Raw genomic sequence first — 24,333 nt, forward strand, 5'->3', positions numbered from 1 at the left:
TACTGTAACATTTCTGTCTTATTCTTTTTTCTTCCACCGCCACTTTAAACCTCAATTTGACCCTCTGAAGATGCTCAAAAACCCGCCAAATTTGGCACACATATCAAGTCTCGTGAAAATTTTGGGGGTTAATTTCAACATTTTATCAAAGTGCCAAATTGTGCTCCACAGCACCACCTAGGTATCAAAAAATGCAGTCCATGGTTAATGCTATCACATTCAAACTTTAAGACATGACTTTTGACACTGTGGTGAACCACTCCCCGACTCCCGCGAAGGCCCGTACCAACGCTGCTTGCAACTTTAATTTATGCTTGCATCACTGAACACAATGCAAGCCATATTCTTTACTCACTTGTAGACATGAGTGAACAAGCTGGAGAAAACAAGTGAGAAAGCTCTACCAAACACCAGAGCCGTACACAGAGAGAGTTCGGCCAACTCAAATCATGGTCGCCATGTTTGCTACCAATGCCAGAAGATTATACAACATAAATTTATGAGGCAGATACGCTATGGTGATATAAATCGCTAAATGACATTGTCAACATCTGCCATTGTGTAAAAGGCCCTCACTTTAAAAAAAACATGTGTACTTACCTTAAATATCTCAAATGAGACTGTAAAATGCATTGTAGCCCAATCACTCAATTAATCATGAAGCTGTTTCACTGCTCCTTAGTCTCTCGTGTTCATCCATGGCAGAAGAAGGGTTGAAAGTACTTAAAAAAAAATATTATGACTCAGATGTAGTTAAAATTAACCTAATCTTATTCATAGTGTTAGTGCTATCATTAATATTATCATTATTAACTCGCATAAACCCTTCCCAAGACAATATGTGATTCCAATTAAAAAAAATATCTATGTAGGCTAATCCTCCCAAGAAAACCACTCAGTTCTATCAAATAGATGATAACTAGCTTGCTAGCATAAGGCTAGCTTAAGGCTATCCTAAGTCTTGGTAAACTTAATTCACCATTCATTTCTAAAGCGGTGTTGGGAGTATTTGAGAGCATGATATGAATAATGATGATATGACTCTATTTTTCCGAGGTAAATTCTTCACAAAAGTCAAGGAGAGAAATTGATATTTACCTCTCATAACAGGGAGAAATCAGTTTGTGTCCAGAGTTTTCCCCCAACTTTCAGCTCCAATACCCTCCTCAGTTTTTTTGTCATGGGGAAAACAATGCATTTGTTTATGCCCCCTTCTTGCTGTGCATTTTGGCATTTTTTATTATTTGTGGAAGTTGACTGTTGATAATTTGTTAAAGTTGAAAATTGATCTCTGATATTTGCTTTGCTATGTGTATCATTGGATAAATATTGGTTAATGATAGCGAACATGGTTACCATGTTCCAATCCCATGACAGAATTGCTCTGAAAGTTAGAACCCCGAGTTGGCCGGACTCTTCTCTGAACGCGCCTCTGCCAGACACTGGTCAACAGCGCCCTCTATTGGCGCTCAAAGGCTATTCAACAGGCACTCGTGACACCAGTCGCCAGTATAACTAACGTTACCAATGTGTCGCCGTGAACGGAGTCCATGTAGCTAGCTGACATTAGCCAACACAGTTAGTTACCAAAGGTAACTGCTTTAGCTAGCTATATAATTACTTGGCAAGTATTATTCAACATCAAATTGTTGATATTTGCGTAGTATTAAGACTAGGTATGTCAAACACAATCACTAATATGTGGACATATAGAGAATCATCATCAGTAACTTTTACTACACAATTTGCCAGTCTCTTGTTTACTCTCCTTCTCGGACGAAGCAGCACACACTTGTCAGTTGGGGAGGGAAGATTGGGGAACCGAGCCACAAATTCCCATTGACTGTTGTGGTCGCAGATGGATAGATTGAGTGCGAGAGATGCAGGCATAGAGGACATGCGCACACCTCAAAGACACATCAAAGAGCCGTTTTAATTTGACTCTGTCGTGCCATGCAAGAGCCAATGAGTGTGTTGAGAATGCATGCATGCATTTGATCTGCTTGCCAGGGCTGTTTTGCTCCATTTCTATTTGGAATTGAGACACAGTATTGGTATCGTTGGAAAGGTATTTTTGTTCTCTTTATTTTTTGTGTGTGTGTGTTTGGGGGGGGGGGGGGGGGGGGGGCTGAAGTCCCCTCAAAAATGGGCTAAAATTGCCACTGTGCTTTTGTATTCTTTTTCCAGCTGATGGGAAGGAGGATGCAGGGTACATGGAAGTATCTGTGTGTGAGCTGAAGCACCCTCCACCACAATTAGGCCCCATGCCAGAGGGGCTTAGCAGCCAGCAGGTGTGTGTGAAAAGTTTATATACCCAACTCTTCTGTGTAGAAATAATAATGGATATGTAATTCAAGATCACAATTTATAGAGTTTCATGCTCTGAGTCATTCTAGCTATACTGGCAACTACATTTATCCCACATTATCCTATAGAGTCCAGTGACTTTACTGTTAGGCTTTATTTGATGCCACACATGCAGCAGATATTCGAAATTAAAAGCCTCCTTGTCTAATTCTTTTTTAAATCTTTAAATGTGAAACAGTTGCTGAAAGTGTAAATGCATAAAAAACAGAACACTGTATTTTATGTTTAGTTTACCCAATACCGTGACTTTGAAATCACTTCCTGGATTGATGCTTCTTTTCGATTACTCATTAAATTTAATTTTACAAAATGAGAATGTCTTTACTTATTACAAATGTTTGGTTTCAGTTTTTTTGCAGCTTAGTATTTTCATATACTCAAAATAGATTAATCACATGGAACTATTACGACACAATTTACCAAAATGTAGTTTCACTTCATTTGTCTGATTCAACTCTTTTGTTTTCCACTTAACAGTACAAATGAAACAAAACTTGGATGCTTCATCTTTGAAGAGTAGTACTGAAGCAATTCAGACAGTGCTATAAAAGTAACTGTGATTCCCAGGCCTGCTGGTATTTTCATGTGAGCTGATAATGTAATGTTTCCTTCAGGTAGTAAGGCGCCTCATCCTCAGCTCCATCGTGCAGAGTGAGAGTAGTTACCTGGACTCACTCAAGAGGATCCTGCAGGTAAGCAGCATGTCTCATGGAAGTCTGGAAAGGTTTAGGTATCAGGGCAGAAAGTTTGAAAGAACTTTCTTCAAAGATCTTCCAGTGTAATAACTTAACTAATATACCTGTTACCTCCTTTTCTTAGTGTGGAAAAAGAGGTTTGTTGCAGTAATGCTAAATATATTCACACTGAACCAAGTATTTTTCAGTTGGTAATAATGATAATAGCGTTGAGGTTGCAGGTTAGGACTGTGTCTGAGGTTAGTTTGAGACCCTCTGTAGCAAGTGCACTTGAGCAGTAATCGCAAAAATGGTGCTGTGATAACAACATGTTTCTGTCTGTCAGGAGTACCAAAAACCTTTGCTGGACTCACAGAACTGCATCCTAAACCCAAAAAAGGTGCGGCAGATATTTTACCGTCTGCAGGAAATCCATCAATGCCACTCCATGTTCCAGATCGCCTTGGCATCCCGCGTTGCTGAGTGGGACAACAGTGAGAAGATTGGAGACCTTTTTGTTGCCTCGGTCAGTCAAACACAACTGTCATTCCCTCCTAAATGGCAAACACACTTAATACCTGATGACACCATGATCACATCTGGGCGATTTTCAGATTCATGAACATTTGAGCTCAACCCATGGACTGAGTAATAATATTCAGGACAACCTTGTATTTGGATTTGTTTCTGCAAGTAGACACACAATGTTTCTGGCTTTGTTTCTGTGCTATGAAGAATAATATAAAGTGTTGTACACCCACACAATACCTGTTCATCGGATACATAGTTTACAGTAATAAAACAAGATGAGATGATGTTAGATTTTGAACTGGATCAGCAGTTGATAATTTACTGCAATTTATTGTGATACACAGGTCTTTCCAATGTACCCTCACAGAAAGCCCAAGGATGTTCGTATTCTCACTTGCAACAATGCAAGGAACTGTTTCAGCGTCCCTAGAAAGTCTAATCTTTTTAAAAAAACAAACAAACTTGTATGTCTTCAAAATATTACTTTGCCTTCTAAAATACAAACTGATAAATCTTTATTGTTGTCCAGCAAATAGTTTGTGTTCCCCTTGGAAATTGAGATACTCATATTGTTGCATCTTTCCAAGAAACTTTTGCATTCTCCTCCAAAAGTGTTTGTCTTTCTTGCAAAACTTTTGCTTGGAAATATTTGGAATGGAAAAAGCAATTTTGGGCAAAGCTCTAGTAGGTCAAAGCACCTCTAGTTGTGTCATGTTTGAAAGAGCAAACCAAACCTATGAACTCATGTTAATTTATGGTAGAAAAATATGAATCAGGAAAAAGTCACTAACAAATCTCAGAAAACTAGTCTTTAGCTTCCTTTTTTGCTCATCCTGTCCTCCATGACCTCCGTACTTTTCCTGCAAATCCTACCTGATTAATTTGTTTTGTTTTTGGACATTTTTGGATCTTCACAAGACTTTAGGACGCACACATATGGATCTGTCCTAACTGACCCATCGACAGGTCACCTCTGTGTTACTTCAACGCAACAGTCTTTCAGTGTGCTCATGCAGAGGTTTTGTTAAATGTGATCCCGTAAAACCTCTTTGCTCCACAGTTCTCCAAGTCCATGGTGCTGAATGTGTACAGTGACTACATCAACAACTTCACTAACGCCATGGCGCTGATCAAGAAGGCCTGCATATCCAAACCTGCTTTCCTGGATTTTCTTAAGGTTTTTGGTTTAACACTTCATGTTCGCTTGAATGTTCTGACACACCATTGAGGTTCCCAGTCGTCTGACAGAACTGACACACCTTGATTTCAAAGAATAATTCCAGTATGTTAATCCTCAGCCCACACCCAAGAGAAAAAAAAACAAAAAAACGGTCATACACGAGGTATGATGATATGATATCACCAGCAGGGGGGCGGTTAATGGCCAACAAATGCCAGTTTACTCAGCTGCTAATTTAAGCATGCTACTCAGTATTGTTACCATTTCAGTACAATATAATCAAGGGCCCTGGTTTAGAATACTGGAGTAACCTTTCATCATTTGGATCACTCCTTTTATTCTGGCTGTGTATGGCTTTGTGCTTACACCTGTGTCGTCAGCAACACTATAGCCAAGCACTTTTTTTGCCACTTTAAGAAATAAAATAGACAAACAAATAATCTGCCTTTTTCTACGTGCAACAAGTGATTCCACATTTTAATGTAGTTTCCATTCCTAGTCTTTTAACCTTCAACAGCAGTCATATAGCATCGTCTAATCCAGTGGTCGCCAATAGGCGGATCGCGGTCCGGATCCAGACCCAACGGACGTCACCTCCGGAACCAGAACCAGAATTGTAAAAAATGCTAATAATAATAATAATGAATAAAAAGTTATGACCAAGCGATTTTAACAGCTTATGTTTCTAAAAACGTTAAACACATTAAATAAACTATACATTTATGGTAGGCTATGTTTTTGTTTCTATATTATAATACCAGTAAGGTTAGCTGACGCCTGCGCTATGCAGCACGAGCTCTCAAAGCTGCGAGCTCTGTGGGACTGGTGCGCGCTCGCACTGCAAACTTAACACTGCGATTGACAGAAGGAAAAAGCTTGCGTTTGTTGAGAGGGGGAAGGAAAGAAAATTCATTCAGTTCGTGGCTCAAGAGAAGGAAGGCGTGCTTGAAGAGGACAATGGTAGACAGTGAGAACTGAACATTTAAAGACAAGTGGACGGAGCCGTATATGTTTATTGTGCCTCCACACAGCACTACGTCCGTGTGCCTGATACGCTCCGGGATGGTGGCACTTGTCAAAAATAGTTCAGCATTTCATTTTAAAGCAACATAGGTCTTTCATCAAGCTCTCAGGTTTTTATTTTGTACTGTTATGTGAAGCTGAATAGCAAAATGCTTACTTGAAACAGGAAAGGATATTGTCACATGTTTAATGTTAATGTTAATGTAGAAATGACTGATAATTGTTGAGATATTATTGAATGCACTTTAAGACCTATGTGGCCCCCTGCTGGACAATATGTTAAAGGTTAATGTGGAAAAAACAGACAACAAATACTGCTGAATTATTATTGAAATGTAGGCTACTTCATTTGATCTGAAAGCTCATTGTTGACCAAACAGACACTGATACAACTCTCTTCAAGTCTACTTACATTGGCTAAAAATGCCACTGAATCATAATGCACATCTTGACTGCTGGCTAACATGCAGAATTTTAATAGGATACCCCTGCTCTAATCCTTTCCAACTTTCTTTGATTCACTTTAGAGTACACATTCATGTTTGAACACAGCCCATAGACACATATTTAGTGCCAAGAAACCTGACTGAGCCCTCCCCTCCTCTTATGTGACTCTCAGAAGAAGCAGGCATCAAGTCCAGACAGGATCACTTTGTATGGTCTGATGGTGAAACCCATCCAGCGCTTCCCTCAGTTCATCCTACTGCTGCAGGTTAGTAACTAACCCACAGTCAGCATGTCATCCTCATGAAGAGCTTGTTTTGTAGATGGTATCAAAGTAAATGAAGAGCATTTTTTTTTAATCTTGGTGGGATGATTAGGCAGAGGAAGAACCCATTGGTGTGAGTGGAGTGATCCAAATAAAGTTGTGAATCCAGGATATCATAATAATTTATTGGTATTTTTTAGGATTGGTATTTTGGTAGGTACCGTTTTTTTTATCCTTTTTTGGAAAGCGAAATAATATTCCAGGGAAGAAGCTAACTTGTGGAAGCGATCTATATAATAATATCGATGATAAAACTAATTTAGATTTATAGGGTGCCTCTTGTGAAGCCCAGCCCAAGGAAAACAAACCAAAATAGAAAATGAACAACAAAGACAAACAACTCTATATCACAGACTGTGAAGTGTTCTTGGCCAATAACAGGATATGGTTTTAGCTGCACTTTTCTGTAATAGTGCTTTCAAGTTTAAATAATGTTTCATGTTATACAGTATGTCCTTTTAAGCTAATTGGAAAGTTATTAAAAAACACGTCTCTATTTGTTAAAGAAATACGAAAAAAAAACCTGGAAACGTCTCACTGAACATTTAGCTATAGTTCTTTTGCTTTCAACAGAAATGGAAGTGAACCAAAATATGTCACAATGCATCACTATGGATGATTGTTTCTTTACAAATGGAAATCTTACAGGTTTGAAAAGAATAAAACAAGCAATAATGAAAATTAGTTTATTAGATTTAAATCATTAATACATCTACAATCTGAAAATCTTTTAGCATCAGGCTCAAACAAAAGTTTAAAAAAATATTTAACTTTTAAATAATATATAATATATCAATGAAATGAATCATATTATGGAATTGAAACAGACTAGAAGTAACTCAAATGGTTCTCTTTTTTTCTGTCTGCTTGGCTTGGACAGAAAAGAGGAAGTCGGAGGTGGAGGATTGGGTTATATAACCTTGTGGATGTTGTTTGACCATGAGTGAAAGTCTGTTTGAAGCAGACTTGAGATTTAAGTCAAGAGTTTGCTATCCTCTATCTGCTCAGGACATGTTGAAGAACACACCAAAGTCCCACGCTGACCGGCTCCCCCTACAGCTGGCCCTCACCGAGCTAGAGACGCTGGCTGAGAAGCTCAATGAACAGAAACGTTTGGCAGACCAGGAGTCTGAGATCCAGCAGCTGACTCACAGCGTGGGGGACCGCAACCTCAACAAGGTCGCAGCTCTTTGATGGAATGGTTGGAGTGTTAGAGATTGTCAAGTGTCTGGATTTGTTAAGAACTTCATTTACTGCTGAGTAACTGGACTCTTTATCCTCGCAGTTGCTGAACTCGGAGCAGAGGCAGCTTATCCATTGTGAGGTGCTTACTGAAGTAGTATATGGTGACAAAGGTCAAGTTGTCAAATCAAAGGAACGGAAGGTTTTCCTCCTCAACGACGTCCTGATCTGTGCCAATGTCAACCTGAAGTGAGTACGCCAACACTCTAGACCCCAAATCTGCTCTTGATTCTACTTGACTGGGCCCTTCAGCTTGAGTATCCCTAATGTAGCACACATACTGATATCAATGTACTAGCTATATAGTTGGAAGTGTACTACTTCAGTGCTTATTGGGAATAAATTGTCCCACTCTAAAAGTAAAGATAACCATTAAGAACACAGCAATATGAGATTCTCCACGCGTTATCTCTGGTTGAAATATTGAAGAGACCCCAGAGATTTGAGAGATGATCTTCAGCGTAAAGCCAGGAATCAACTTACGACTCAAACACTGCTATGGCCTTTTCAGCCTTTGTTGTATGTGAAAAGCTAGCCAGTAAACTACATTTACTTTGCCACTCAGCATAACTATTCTGGTGTTTGTATATAAGTATTTATTCTTTAATTGACCTTTTATTGATTTAGATTCACCAGCTAGTTTCACACAACAATTTGTACTTTCAACTCCTCATTACTTTATTTTCAATGCATTTGATCAGAATGATTGATTCCTTTTATTTGCATAATTCCCGACATCCAAACTGATGCAGTCCAGCATGAATGAGTTGGTAACACGTGGACAGTTTGTCCCTGTAACCTTGTGATAAGACCATCTCAACTTCTGTTGCTGACATTAGCAGAGTTTTTACATGATGTGGCACTGTGTATCCTTCAAAAATGTTTGATACTGATACCTTAAACCATATATTTATGATCCTTTTTTGATACAGATTAAAATTGATCTCAAAATGAGAATGACAGTAATTAGTACAAATATATCAAAGTTGGATTCCCAGCTTTACAGAAGTGTATATACTACTTCTTCAAGGAAAGAATATGACTACTGGATTTGGCCATGTAACTATTGCTGTGACTAAACAGACATAATACTTGTGTCCACTAGGGGTCCTCCTGACATCAGCAGCCTGGTTCCCCTTGGACCCAAGTACACAGTGAAATGGTGCGCTGCTCTGCTGCAGACTCAGGTGGTGGAGGTGGGGCAGGACAGTCTACAGAGCAAGGATGGTGCAGTCCCAGCGAGACGCCACAGTTCCACCTCCAGCACTACTGGTATATACAAATCTATATATGTGTATCCCTATCAGACTCATGTCATGTAATTTGGTTGTGGAGCAGCACAATTATGCTAGAACATAAATCGATTAGAGATTAAGAATGAGATCACGATTCTTTTTCAACAAAAACATTTACCGCATTTCTAAAAATTAGACTAGCTGTTTAGACTGGGCTTTAACAGACAACGTGACATTTGAAAGTGCTGGACTCAAGCAGAACATATTTGCAATTTCGTTTTGCGTCAAGGAAGGATGTGGTGATGCACTGTATAATCTTCTCAAGCTTTGTGTGGTCTGGCAGGAATTAGAAATGTGGCTTATTCGAACATTCATTACTACATCATACTATATTTTATGGAGACATTTCAAGTAGTCTTAAAGATTTGTAATGTCAGCTTACACTGCTGCAGGGATTCCAAAGTTCTGCTTACAAGTTATGACCCCCTTGACATCATCCTCAGGTTGTAACCCAAAGACCTTCCACTCTCTGCAATGTGCACTATGAGCACAACAAACATCTTGCCCCCCCACCATAGCTTTTACTCAAGGCTGCTCATTTTCTCCCTCTTGTTTCACAACCTCTGTCTCTGGCTGTGTAGGTCAACTGTTTCTGACTGCTGCCCTCCTGCTGTTTCAGTGTGTGTTGGGTTACTATAGCAACAGGGACTGCAGAATGCTGCAAGTGAGGAAGAGAAATGACAGCATATTGATTGTATTTATATGCGGAATTGTTTAATTAACAACTTGTTTTCGCTACACCTGCTTGTGTACTTGTGATGGATATAGCAACTGAGATAATTCCACGACAATGAGGTCAGCACATGAAGGCAGTGTTACGTTAAAGCATTTGAATATTAGAGAATGAAACCTTGTGAGTTTGAATTGAGATCACATAGATCTGTGAATTAAGATGTGATATAAGAGTGCGCATGTGTTTTTTTGCTGCAACATCACAGTGTTATGTCAGGCTCAGGGTTGAGAACATGTTATGTGACTTGGAACCGCTCTGCCTCCTCATTATGATTTAGACAGGAGGGGATCCAGGCATAACTGCAGAACTCTTTTATGTTGGCCAGATACAGAAAGTCTCGAGCCAAAAAATGTAAAAAGGAATTAAAGCTGCAAGCAGCGTTGTTAGGGCCTGAGCCCCCGCCTAACCGCGGCCGGATCGCCGGCCCGAATCCAACGGTGTAATCGGCAAATCCCTAGGCCTTGTAGTTTAGGAGATACGAGCCTCAGTGCGCTGCACAGTGTGAGAGCAGAGCTGAGAGCCGGCCCTTTAAGAGCCCCTCCCTTCTCTGCTCGCTGTCTGCCATCTCTGTCAGAGCTGAGAGCAGAGCTGAGAGCAGAGCTGCTAGCTGGCCCTTTAAGAACCCCTCCCCCGCTGCACTGTGTCTGATCTGTGCTGGAGTGGAGAGAGTGGAGGATTCAGAGAAATGTAGTGTGTAAAAGCTGAATAAGTCGGCATACGTTGGTCAATAGTCACACAAAATACCATATTTTTGTAGGGATTTTTGTCAGGAATACAGTGGTGTGTTTTTAAAAGCTGTGGAATGTATGGTGTAGATGTGAGAAGCATTTGTTTGAGAGTATGTACCCTGAAAGGACACGCTCTCCCCAAAGACTTCCATTGTAAGGCGAAAAGTGTCTCCCCCACTTTGACGGCTCATAAAATCCAAACCGAGCGCGTAGTATATTAACCTTGAACAACTTTTAATCAGCACAGTTGGGAGAGTAATGTGTGAAAGTTTGGAAGCCCTGGCATTTACGGTTTAGGAGGAGATAGATTTTGTTCGGGCGCAAAATTAGACATTCGTGTCCAAATTGTGGACATCCTGTTACAGTTAGGTCAGGGGTGTGAGTGTATGATTTATCCGTCTTGATGAGACGAGTTCAATGGTGTTTGTCCCATGTCTGTAGGACATTCCTACAGTCTGTGGCGTGGTTTTTTGTGTATGTAGGTGGCGCTATTAAGTAGAGCGCCTCTTTTTTTTTAATTATCTAATTTTTCGCCGCACCCGATGTGCTTACCAAATTTGGTGAGTTTTCATGCATGTTTAGGGGGTCAAATTAACTTTTGAAGTGGCGAGTGTGACTTCGAAACATAATAGGGTCTTCGCCAGGGACTGGCTCAGGCCCTAATTAACATTGAATATATGCACTACCAGTCCAAAGTTTGGACACACCTTCTCATTTAATGTTTTTTCTTTATTTTCATGACTATCTACATTGTAGATTCTCACTGAAGTCATCAAAAGTATGAGTGAACACACATGAAATTATGTAGTAAACAAAAAAAAGTGTGAAATAACTAAAAACATGTTTTATATTTTAGATTCTTCAAAATAGCCACTCTTTTCTTTAATTACTACTTTGCACTATCTGGAGCTGGAGCCTATCCCAGCAGCTTTTGGACGTGAGGCGGGGTTTGCCCTGGACAGTCCATCACAGGGCCAACACATAGAGACAGACAACCATTCACTCTCACAGCCACGCCTACGGTCAATTTAGAGTATCAATCAGCCTCGTCCCCATTTGTGTGTCTTTGGACTGTGAGAGGAAGCTGGAGTACCAGAGAGAACCCACGCAGGCACTGGGAGAACTTGGAGACTCACACAGAAAGATCCCGTGCCCGAACTGGGACTCAAACCCAAAACCTTCTTGCTGTGAGGCGACAGTGCAACCACTGCACCACCGTGCTGCCTCAAAACAAATCTCTTCTGCTTATTGCTTTGCCTTATTCGTGGTATCTTTACAGCTATTCGACCATAAATGCCTGATTGTCTCCTCTGAACAGTTGATGAAGAGATGTGTCCCCAAGTGCAGTTAACTTGCGATTTCTCAGGCTTGTGACTTGGATGAACTTATCCTCAGCAGCAAAGGTGACCCTTGGTCTTCCTTTCCTGGGGTGGTCCTCATGTGAGCCGGTTTCGTCATAGCGCTTGCTGATTTTTGTGACTGCACCTGGGGACGCATTCAAAGTTTTTGCAATTTTCTGTACAATGTAGAAAGTAGTAAAAATAAAGAAAAAAAAACATTGAATGAGAAGGTCCAAACCATTCCCTGGTAGTGTAACTGTTATGAAAAAAAACCCCAAAACAAACCTAAATGGATTACCCCTGACCTATGGAACATTCAAATGTCTGACAGCAGAAGGGATAGAGGAGTGGCTGTTGTGCAAACAAGCATAACAGAGAAGCTCAGATACTGGTTGGTTTCTGGGGGATCAGCTGGCTGCAAAAGGAATTTAAGTATCTTTGTCTCACTCAAGTGATTTTGGAACAGATGTTGAAAATGTTTTCAGGCTTTTTATGTCTTAAACTGAAAGGCTGGGAAACCAGCAAAAGCTCAGAAGACTCAATGAAAAATTGATCAAAAACGACAGACTAGAAAGACAGAGACAGAGAGTTGTGGTTTCAGAGAAAGTGAATTCTTTGCTGCCCTCCCTTCACAATAGCTTCAGAGATCATTTCAAATTTCAGATGGCCATCAAAAGTATTCCCCATATACTTGTTTGATGTAACAGTTTCAACACTCTCATTTGCATTCTGTGACTACAACTCTTTTCTGCCTCAACTATTTGAGCGTTTCCTTTGTTTGAGACAATTTAAAATCGAAACCAAAAAGGGGACAGTTGTGCAGTTTGGTGGGAAACTGGACCTAACTACTGCCATCCTTAGAGTTCCTGCATCCATCAGTGTATAAAATAAACGGTAAGGTTGAAAGTATGCACTCTTGTGGTGGGCCTGTTGCGTTAGAGATGAGTGCAGTGTGAGATGCATTCATCTAGAGACCTTGAATCAAGATTTCTCTCTCCTGTTGACGTTATAAGGTTTTAGATCCCCTTCCCCCCACAAAAATTTGCATTATGAATATAATATCAAAAGTTGCTTCAGATGATTGTTCTTTAGGACAAATATTACAGTCAAGAATTTCCGGATATCAGGGATTTTGTTACAGTCAAGTGACTTCTGGAAAATATGGCCAAGGAAGTTAAGCTGCTCGGCACAATATCTTCTAAGACCCTCAGCATGCTTGGTATAAAGATCTGTCCTGATGAGTTTGTCTGTTACTCTGTGTTTCAGGTAAAGTGTTCTTAGGTCCTCCTAGACTGTACCAGGAGCTGGAGGAGCTAAATCATGACCTGGCTGTAGTGGAGGCAGTCTCGGAGCTGGTGGGAACACTCAGTGGAACCTACCAGGTACATAACACACATTATTGTTTCTCCTTGGACTGTCAAGTTTGTTGTTAATGTCCTATTATTATTTCTTCACAAGTATGTTTCCAGACACATTTTGCACATGTAAAAACCACAGTACAAATATCAGAAATTTGAAAAACATTGAAAACAGTTGTACTGTATGTCTTCAATTAGGAATACATTTGGAGAATACAAACCTTGGCTCACCCTTTTCTGCAAATCTGACTGAGACATCTTATACTGTATATCTACAAATATTTGATCCCCCTCCTATAATTCAAGCACCATTGCTGCACTTCAGGAACAATGGTGGACTTCAGGAAAGGTAGAAGTTGACCGAGATATGCTGGACAGGATGTTTCATTGAGTGCCAGAGCACTGGTAATGAAGACACAACCTGGGCTGTAACTTCAGAGATCAGTAAGGGAAGTAGTATCCTCACTTATGACAACTCGACATGGTACAGCTGCTGCACCGCTCACATTATCACCTGGTCTGCCTGTGCAGTTGTGTGGACAGCATAAGAACTCAACCAGCTATATCAAGAAATGAAGTCCTCTGATCAGAAGATACAGCAATATATTTTGTAGCTGGAATAAAGCTCTTTTATTTGGAGGAGACCAGCACTGTGAGGCCAGCTGACGCAGGAGGTGGCTCTGAGTGATCCCACTGCTTATCAGCTGCTCAAAGTCTTTCTCGTCAGAATCATAATAAGCTGATTGCTCTCTTGTCTCTGTTCCAGAATCTGAACACCACTGTGTCTCAGGACTGGTGTCTAGCTCTTCAGAGGCTCATCCGTCTGAAGGAGGAGGAGATCCAGAATGCTAATAAGTGTCGCCTGCGACTGTCCGTCCCAGGAAAACCTGACAAGTGAGTAACAGGACAAGAAGATATGTAAGATTGTAAGTTAAGGTCCCATTGTATTTCAACATGTGGTTTCTCCTTCTATATTGTCCAGGTCTGGACATCCAGTGAGCATCATGGTGGTCTTCAACACTCCAAGCCCCCTAAGTAAGATCTCCTGGGTGAATCGGCTGAACCTCGCCAAGATAGCTCAGAGTAAGCCAAGCACGCTCTAGTACTGTTCTTTGTTTGATAAAAACAGGCTTTGTATTCCTTGTACAGTAGATGTATTTGAATTGGTTTGTCTTCCACATGTTCTAAAAACTCTTGCCTTGAGCCAACCTCTGTTTTGGTTCCTCCATCAATTTTGATTTTGTTTCTAAAAATGCTAATATAATATTAAGTTGATGTATAAGCCATTTACAACATCTTGAAACCATAGCAGTGCAGCTGTTATAATGATCTGTATCAAATACCTTTGAGTGTACATGTTGAGGGCATATTACGCAGAACTGTGGTGATTTAGTCAATCAGCTGTAGGAGAAACATGTATGTTGAGTGATTTTTTTTTTCTCCAAAATCCATATTGGTGTTTATACAGGATGTTGTAGTCATTCAGATGTTTTAATGTGCTTACATAGACTGACTGTTCCAGAAACTTTGGAGAAGCAAGATAGAATTGTTTATGAAAAGACCAGATTCCCCTTCCTTATAGAATGGAATGACCTTTTTGAATTTTTAGGTCTTTTGGAACCACCCCATTTTTGAGAGTGAGTGTCAGCGAGAGTTAGTGGCTCACATATTGATGATGCTACTTCTTCTAAGAGTTTGGCTTTAAATTCATCATGGCCTGCTGCAGAGTTATTGAGGTTAAAAATTATGTCAAGCGCTCATCTGCATGGAAGGGATTCAAATCTACAAAAGGCGGGAAATAGTGAAGGCTCTGGAAATTTGTTAGTGTTCCACCTACATTGGCAAGGAAATCATTGGATCCCTGTGCCATATCAGGTGTCCCTTATTTCTCCACATTGAAGAGGAAACTTAAGATCTGTGTAAGCTGGGTGTTAGAATGGAAGAAGACAAAACCAAACAAAAAAAAGAAAACCTCACATGAATATTTAAAGGACAATAGGAGTCGAAAACCGCCTCTGGCTGTGGTACTGTAGAACTAGAATATATAGAATAGGGAAGACGCTCAAGCAGTTGCTCATTCCAAAAGTTTGCATGTGTGTGTGTGTGTGTGTGTGTGTGTGTTTGTGTGTGTGTGTGTGTGTGTGTGTGTGTGTGTGTGTGTGTGTGTGTTTTGCCTGCACAGGACAGGAGAACTCTCCAGGTTGGGAATGTGCAGAAGAAGATGGAAAAACCAAAGCTCCATTTAGTTGTCCGCTGTTGACCTGCAAACTTCCTGTTTTCTACTCCAAGACACTCCCACTGAAGGTGAGGGCTACAGAATGAACCGACACAACATGTACAGGTCACTGCGCACCCAGATATTTTGGAATGGTGTTGAAGAACTGATATTTCTGCCAGACTAAGGCTCGAGGCAAAGCATGTCACAGTATTTCAGCATGAAAATGTATTTCCAGAAACTAAACCATAAAAAAGAATTAGATGATGAAAGTGCTGAAAACCATGGCAGAGCCTTCAGACCCATTCTAGATGCTGTAGGACAATGTGCCCATGTTTAAATCAATGATTAATGCCTCAGGACCTATCATGAAGGCCAAAAAAAAAATCTTCATCCACAAATAAAGGAATGATGACATGGATTATACTAATGTAGACATAAATATAGAACAGGCCTCTTAGGATGATATTTAAATAAATATATAAACTTGTTATATGAATAAAATATACATAGATACATGTAAAAATGTATAAATTGATACAGAAATTAATAAAGACAAAATTAGAAACTAAATTAGAAGTCTGATCCATCCATTTTCCATTTCTACTTGTGTAGATGGAGGCAGCGCTTCATAGTCCATCTCAGTCCAGCCTGCTTGGATTCTGCACTGCCACCACATCCTTACCACAGGGCTACCTCTGGGTAAGTACTGATACACACGCCATTTCACTTTATCAGTGTGGGTGAACGCAGGCAGGCAGTGCTGAAGCACCAACAAGAAACCCTGGAAGCAAACATGAGGAGAAAGCTGGAGAGCATGTGCACCCAAGGGAAAAGATGACATTGTGTCCGAAGACTGAAGGAAAGCCTGGTATATATGGGAGGGTGGAGCTAAATAAAAACTGAGCACCCGCAAAGGCAAATTTATTTGTATAGCGCATTTCATACTGAATTGTATGATATATAATTCAATGTGCTTTACATGAATAGAGTAAAATACAGGAAGGAAAAAGAAAAACAAGCATGGACTAATGAATTACTCAAGGAATGAGTTACAGTGTGGACTTGCCTCGCTTTTAGGTTAACAGTGTCAAGTTAAGAACACACCCTGCTTTTCTCACTCTTTAACAATTTATAGATAGATTCTGTAAAAAACAAAAAAGCATTATCTGTCAGCAGAATTTTTTTTTATGTGTTTTCCATTTTTAATGAATCCAGGGATAGAGAAGAGAATTAGAATTTGCAACATTTACACTGTAATGAGAGCTTTCCTCCTTTTGTTGCTATGGTGATCAGGTTGCTGGTGGGGGCGGCACTTCAAGCCATGGCCAGGTAGAGATCTTTTCCCTGAACCGAGCCACTCCTCGTTTGGTGAAGACTGTCCCCTTGAATGCTCCAGTCCTGTGTCTGGAATATGTGAAGGAGCCATGTCTTGGCACAGAGAGGGAGACTGAGAGAGCGCAGATGGCCGTGAAGACAGGAAACATCATCTGTTTGGGTCTGCAGGACGGCAGGTCAGTCAAGGCTACTGCCTCAGCTCAGTCTGTACTTACAGGTACCTGACATAAGTTTCAATTTGTCACTGTCAGGAAGAAAAACTTAATATTTGCCTCTCATTTTTTGTGCAGTATGTGACTTTATATTGTGTGTCTGTATGTTGAAGCATCCATGTATACAGTAATGTGGACGCGGCAGTTCAGAGCCTCCTGACCCTGGAGACCCCTGACAGCAGTCCAGTTCTCTGCCTCAAACACTCACTATCCCTCCTCTTTGCTGGACTCGCCAATGGCAAAGTAGCTGTGTATTACAGAAAGACTGGAGGTGAGCCCCCTCACCCCATGAGCAGCACTTACTGACAGTGAAACCCTAGTTAGAGAAAGGTGGCTCCAAGCCCCTGCGAGAAAAAAAAATTAAATTAAACAGAGTTCTCTCTTAATTGCATGTTTCACACACAACTTTTAATCCTCCATTGTTGCAGTGTGGGTTTTATAACCCCTTATTGGGTAACAGGTATTTCTGTGTTTTGATTATACTGTTGCCTTTATTTTTCTTTGTTAAAATGGACATCTAACATTACTTTTATAGTTTTTACAGACTCTCTTACACTATATTAATTAAACTTAATGGGGGCATGGCTCAGGGGTAGAGTGGCCGTCTAGCAACCGAAGGGTCGCTGGTTCGATGCTCGACCCCGGTGACCATGTCGAAGTGTCCTTGAGCAAGATACTGAACCCATAATTGCGCCTGATGAGTAGGTTGGCGCCTTGCATGGCAGCCTCCACCATCAGTGTGTGAGTGTGAGTGTGTGTGTGTGTGTGTGTGTGTGTGTGTGTGTGTGTGTGTGTGTGTGTGAGTGAGTGAATGGGTGAATGAAATGACACTGTAAAGTGCTTTGAGTGCCGCTAAGGTAGAAAAGCGCTTTATAAAACTGAGTCCATTTACTATTGTATATTGATATATACTGCTCATGAAAAGGGAATTATAAACAAAATGTATTATTATCATGAACATTTATCTCTATGCATCTATATTCAAATTAGTCAAACAAAAAAAACCCTGCTTTTCTCTTTCAGTTTATCACAATTACGTAATAGATACAGTGGTATTGACACTAGAGGTTAATTCTCTGAAGTCTTACCAACTGAGGGAGATTAGGATCATGTGTGTTGACTAAATAGTAGTCATGATTTCCTGTGGCCATGCCAGTTCTGGCATCCGAGAGCTGAAGGAGATGTGATGGTGCCTGACCTGCAATTACCTTCCGCAGTACATCGTTGGAGCAACGACTGCATTCGCGCAAATAACCGTCAATTCAATCACTCATGTGAACCTAACCAAATATCATATCACATTTCATATGAAGTGTGGATTTACAGAAAGCAGGACATTTTTAGCATTACTGAGTCTTTGAAAGTGATTCTCGAGAAACTGTGCAAACTTTGACACCACAGACTTGACCTTTCAGAGAGACTGTGGGATGGCGACTCGTGCAAGCTGGTGTCGCTGGGTTCAGAGCCGGTCTGCAGTTTGCTGACTCTAGAAGAAGTGGTATGGGCCAGCTGTGCGAATAAGGTCACTGTCATCCAAGGACCAGGCCTCTTCATGCAGGTACAGTGGTTATCAGCCACAGGTGGACACTTCTAGTATACATGGACAACAGGGGTTGATTGGTTTCCCCTCCTTGGACCAGAGTAAACAGAGGCCTTAATGACGAGGTTGTCTTGTTCTGGTTTGTGTGTTTTTTTTACTTATTTTTTTGAGTGATGTCGCTTCACACAACAGGCGGGGTCACAAACTAACACTAATGCAGCCATGTTGACTTTGGTTTTCATTGTTCGCGTATGTCGATGATGCAAGTTCATGTAGTTTATCCTGCATTTCTGCATTGCACATGTCCCATCTAATACTAGTAGGATGGGTCAAGCCTTGAATGGCGGTTGACAGATCACATGACCCTGACTGTCTGTTTCTCTGTTCTCCCTGTTCTCATTCTGCACTGTAGAGCTTTGAAGCCCACTCCGATCCCAGCTATGCTGTCAGCCACATGGTACGTTCAGGCGGGGGTGTGTGGATGGCATTCACCCAGGGATCCTCCATTCAACTTTTCCATACTGAGACATTAGAACCACTACAGGAAGTCAACCTCTCGACTCGAACCACCCACCTAACCCCAGGCAAGACTGACAGCACATTCCCACTTCACTGGACTCGATACTTGACGTGTATAACCTATGTATGGTCCAGTCAGGATGAAAGCAATGTCTGATGCTCTGAGATAACTTAATTGCTAACAAGATCTCCACCACATATGGTTACCATAGCAACCACCAAGTTCATATCGAGCTACTTCCATTCCTGAATCCTCCTGAAGTCCTGATAGCTGGTGGTGCCTTTGCCATCAGTGTGTGAATATATGAATGATCTATGAAATATTTTATCTTTTGTTCAGTTTGTCAGTTAGGATTAGGCAAAAACTTCAGTCCCTGAAGGGGTGGATGGGCGGTGTGTGAGCCATGGAGAGAAGAACCTTCTACATTTTGTGCAGATTCATTTAACACATCAAAAAACTGCTTTTTATTTATTTTACATTGGTGCATTGGTGGGTTTGACTGTAGCAGTTAAAGAATTTTTGTATATACATATTCCAGGTCCAGTTATTGTCTCCAGCCTGCTGATCTGCCAGGGCCTGCTGTGGGTGGGGACCAGCCAGGGCATCATCCTCACCTTTCCTGTGCCCATCCTGGAGGGCATTCCCAAGATCACGGGTCAGCTGGCTGAAAATTCGAGTTCAGCCTCATGCCTTTATCCAAAATCTTTATTTTTAGTTTGATATTTTACTTAACAGCTGTATGATTGTCAGACCTAGCTGACAACACTGCTGGAAGTTTTGTTGTTGTAAGCAGTTCTGAGAGACATTTACATCTGGATGCTCCCAGTTACAGAGAGGTACAACACATCCCTCAGATAACCATGTAGCCATCGGGCTCAAACTTTATCTGTACACTGATCGTCGATTCAGTGAAAAGTGCAGCTAACCCAGTCTTGGTTTTCTCACTAAGTACCCATGTCATTTAAATAGCAAATGGCCATTTATGCACAAACATCTGTGATGATCTACAAAGGAATTGTGGTCAGGTACATGGTTGGTTGAAAACAAGTTCACTCAGCAAAAACATGTTCTTTTCTCCAACTTGCTCAATCTGTCAAAGGAATGGGAGACCACACCTCACTCAGACTACTTATAACCCCCCCCCCCCCGTCCCCTAGTTTTGCACCAGCATTTTTTTAGTACGCATCATTTAACTAATCCGAATGGATTAAACCAGAACCAGATAGACCTTAAATTTAATAGCAGTAAATGAGCTTTAAATAGGTCCTTGTGTGTATGGGTGCACTTTTGAAGCTGGTTTTCATCGCCTCTTTCCAGCAACTGTATGACTTTGAATTCCAGTTATGAATTCCATTTTTTTTCTCTGGATACTGCCCCTCTTCCCTTTCTGCATAAATATTTTATTTTTTTCCTGCAATGACCCCAACTCACACTCATGCCAGTTGATCCAACATTACTGTTTCATTCAGGTAAGGGGATGACGTCTCTGAATGCTCTCTGCGGTCCAGTTGACTTCCTGGTGTCCACGTCCAACACCCTGGCCTCTGATGTGCTCAGACGGGACTCCATCTTCAGCAGCAATGAGGAGGGGGCTAATGGAGAAGCAGGGGTACGGGTTAAAGGGGATGTAGGTGGAGATGTTGGAGGACCAAGGCTGGAGCAAAGCAACACACCTGAAGACTTAGACGGTCTTCCAGGTAGGGAGGAGAAGCCCAAGAGTTTCCTGCTGCAGTACCGCCTCCACTCCACCTGCCAGCTGCCTGGGAAGTTGCTGTCAGCCCAACCAGAGCAGGGCAACTCCAGAACCACACCGGACTTCTTTGATCACATCCCAGAGGATGGCTCCATCTATGAAGTGAGTGAGGACCCGGACGTGTGGGTGAGGGGGCGGTCTGTGGAGTTTGGGAAGGAGGGGGAGGCCAGGCGGAGTAAAGTCACCTCAACAGCCATCTTCTGTGGAGGCAGAGGATATCGCAAGATTGGACAGACCGCATCCGTAGACCCCTGCCCAGACTCTAGCGAAAGCACTCTGCTGGTGTGGCAGCTGCCTCTAACTGTCAGCCAATGACAGTTGAGCACGTCACCTGACTGACTTACTAGTCAATTACTGCCGTAGACTCCAAGCAACAGTTTAACTAGACTGTGCTCAAGTTAAAGAACATGACCCTTGTTTCCTTTTGTAATCCATTATAGTCAGTCCTGGTAACCATGGTAACCAGTGCCATTCATACTTCATCATCTATGCAACACATCTCAGAATTCAGAGGAGCTGTCAAGGACACTCCTCGGCAGGAGGAATTCTTCCAAGTCGTTCACTGAGACAATGTAGGCCTCTGGAGCACACACTTTTAAGCATTGTGCCGGTGTCAGCCTTCTCCTCAAATGGGTTCTACGTTACAAGCAGATTGCACTTTTACTTTTCTATTTAAATGTGTTTCAGGAGCAAGTGACAAATGCAGTACATCGCTTTTAGCATCTTCACAATAAAAGCCACAGCATACTCAAAGTAATTTTCCTCACGAGAAGCAGCAGCTGCGGGAAATATCAGGTACGTCTGTAGAGGAGGGATCAAGAACCATCTGTTAGCCTCCTCCAGTCCAGGGAGTGTGCACATCGCACACATGATAACAGGTGATTCTGATTCTGATGACAGAATGTCAAGACACTGGCCCTCATTTATCAATGGAGTGCACAAACCGCAAATCATCATATAACCAGAGCGTTCATAGCTCGCTGACCACAGCGTACGAATGATCCGGTGTTGATGAATGAAATGGCTAGAAACAGACGTCTTCTTTTTGTATTACACCCTAATATATGTGGTTTTAGAAGCCTTGCCCCGCGATTTTACAACACGGAGAAACGTGTTTGAGGGGAGGAACCTCTCCAACCTGAAAGTGTCCCAACACTAGCCCAACTGAACCAACTTGTTATATGTGACTGACTGCAAAGTGAAATAAAAGGAAGTTTTGAATTTTAGTTTAGAGTGAACTTGTACATCTTACTTGATAAGTGAGAGCCAGTGAATATAGAGATACTGGCAAAATCCTACCAGTATGTGTAATTTTACATCACAGTACACAATCTGGTCTGTAGGTTAAATGAAGAAGAGAGCTGTAATTATCACACTGTATTCTTTGATTTGAGTTCTCCCTAATCCCGGGTTGGTTGGGAGGCATCCCACCCTGCATTTACTGGTTCACTCGCCTCATCCGTGACTTCGTGAGGCAAGTGTGAGATCGCGTGAGAATCTAGTGCGGAACATACGGTAGCCATGTGGTCTGACGGTACACGCACATTCCTATCATCATACAGTCAAAATCTCATTGACAAGTAGTTTCTAGTTCCGATGTTTGATTCCGTGAAAATCTACAAAAGTAATTTCTCGTTGTGGTTGGTTGCTGTCATTACTTGCGTGTGTGTCTGTGTGTCTTGATTGTGGTTGCTGAGCTATTTTTGTTGTGAGTCTCTGAAATGGTCCACTACTGAAAGAATGTCCTTGAGGCCCAACATGTGCTTGTCATCGATATAAATATAGATACAAATAATGCTGCTTATGTGATGGTTGAAATGTTTCTGAAATAGAACAGTGTAGTGAACAATTGATCTCTTGGGAAATAGATGTCAACCTCTAGAGGTGTCTGTTTAAATAAACGCATTTTATCACACAAAATAACCATTTAAAATATATCTTTTTTCAAAGTCTGAATATTATGTGAATGGTCATAAATTGGAATCCAAATTTGTAATATTGTAAATAATACTGTAATAAATGAAATTTGCTTTATCACAGGCTGGGAAAAGAATCCCACAATTGAAATGTTGAATACCGTATTTACATAAATACACATTTATTTGTATTATATAATTATTTTGTTACGAATTTGTATAATATTTACATTTTAAGCATGTGCGTGTGTTTTATTATGTGTGAATATCAAGCACTTGAAATATGAAGCAAAATGTCATTGACTAGATGTCTGTCAACTTGTATTTTTACATGTTACCAAACACTTTGAAATAATAATTTTTGCGATTCGTTTACAAAATGTCCGTTTGTATTTTTTTCCCGTTCTTCATCCTTCCTGTTCAGCAGCGTTCCACATCAAGTCACCGACATGAAAAGACTGCCTTGGAGGATTTTTGGTCGTCTTGCTGTGCTACTGTTTGATACCTTATGAAAATACAGCAGCTCTTGTAATTACGTGGTCAAACATGTACAATAATTCACAAATCCAGGGACTGTTTTCATTTTGACCTCACTGAGTGGTACATGTCACAGACACTTTGAAATAAAACAAAACGTATTTAAAGCCACTTCTACCACATGTTTTATTTATTGGTGCAGCACGCATCGTGAGTTTTCCCTCATTTATGTTGCTGAATGAACACGTGGTGTTTCTAAATGTTGTGTTGTGTTTCTAAAGCATTTATCATTCTGATCCAGTAGAGAAGCTTCACACAAACCTGCAGTCGTATTCACGCTGACGCACGAGTGGGAGAAGGCAACACCAGTGAGCCTGAATGAGCTGATTTGAGTTTTTAGATGCAGAACCTGCTCTTACTTCACCTTCACTGTATAAGGTGATGCATAGTTAACGTGATGAATCATATGCCTGTGTTTTTTGGCTGGTACAAGTCATCTTTGAGATTCGAAAGATGTGCCCAGTAAGTTCATTAGTTACGGAATTGAACTGGGGAACTGGAGATGGATAACAGAATGGGACAGCTTCTATTAATTTTTCGAAATGTCATGTGTAATGCAATAACGTAATACATCTGTCAAATTCAAATATTGAACAGTTTATCATCATAAAACATGTAAACTGAAATTTGTGTTTGTTCTTAAGCGCGCCCAACGCTGCTCCATAAACATGAACGATGAAGTCAAGCATGCCAGTTAATAAAAAGGGGTAACTGGTGAGGATTGAATTTCAAAATGTTTTATTTATATATGATCTTGGAAGATGTGAAATGTTGTCAGTATAGCTGGGGCAGAGGAGGAGGAGGACACAGCGTTGTAGCAGTTTATGGTGTATTATTTTGTCGGGCTGCAAACGGGGGAACGATGGGAGTGACGCTTTAACAGGCCATTACATTTCCAAAGTTGAAACCAAAATTCTTCGTCAGAATATATGACCCCACTCTAACGGATTAATTTTGACATTAAACATCAAAATACTGCTTTTCCGAAAGTTCTGTCATACTCTCAAATGAATCGCAGTACATTTACTTTCAGTGGGGGTCATCACGTGACCAGTATTTAAA

The 24,333-nt window shown here is 41.0% G+C and overlaps 1 protein-coding gene across 5 annotated transcripts in view; it reads left to right on the forward strand.

Moving 5' to 3' along the window:
- arhgef10lb (Rho guanine nucleotide exchange factor (GEF) 10-like b) overlaps positions 1-23,382 on the forward strand; it is a 42,889-nt gene extending 19,507 nt beyond the window's left edge. For all 5 annotated transcript variants that reach the window (XM_086213913.1, XM_086213911.1, XM_086213910.1 and 2 more), the window contains 19 exons: positions 2,188-2,291; positions 2,982-3,059; positions 3,388-3,567; positions 4,633-4,749; positions 6,395-6,487; positions 7,553-7,723; positions 7,830-7,975; positions 8,892-9,058; positions 13,149-13,264; positions 14,007-14,134; positions 14,223-14,323; positions 15,423-15,544; positions 16,071-16,157; positions 16,752-16,969; positions 17,119-17,276; positions 18,421-18,563; positions 18,958-19,129; positions 19,604-19,720; positions 20,535-23,382. In XM_086213913.1, coding sequence (XP_086070039.1) covers positions 2,188-2,291; positions 2,982-3,059; positions 3,388-3,567; positions 4,633-4,749; positions 6,395-6,487; positions 7,553-7,723; positions 7,830-7,975; positions 8,892-9,058; positions 13,149-13,264; positions 14,007-14,134; positions 14,223-14,323; positions 15,423-15,544; positions 16,071-16,157; positions 16,752-16,969; positions 17,119-17,276; positions 18,421-18,563; positions 18,958-19,129; positions 19,604-19,720; positions 20,535-21,133 — 3,017 coding nt within the window. In that variant the 3' untranslated portion in view covers positions 21,134-23,382. The remainder of the gene's footprint in view (positions 1-2,187; positions 2,292-2,981; positions 3,060-3,387; positions 3,568-4,632; positions 4,750-6,394; positions 6,488-7,552; positions 7,724-7,829; positions 7,976-8,891; positions 9,059-13,148; positions 13,265-14,006; positions 14,135-14,222; positions 14,324-15,422; positions 15,545-16,070; positions 16,158-16,751; positions 16,970-17,118; positions 17,277-18,420; positions 18,564-18,957; positions 19,130-19,603; positions 19,721-20,534) is intronic.
- The last annotated feature ends 951 nt before the right edge of the window (positions 23,383-24,333 follow it).

The sequence above is a fragment of the Aulostomus chinensis genome, chromosome 9 (assembly GCF_037954235.1).
Source record: "Aulostomus chinensis isolate RoL2024-O1b breed Wild chromosome 9, RoL_Achi_v1.0, whole genome shotgun sequence".
Lineage (NCBI taxonomy): Eukaryota > Metazoa > Chordata > Actinopteri > Syngnathiformes > Aulostomidae > Aulostomus > Aulostomus chinensis.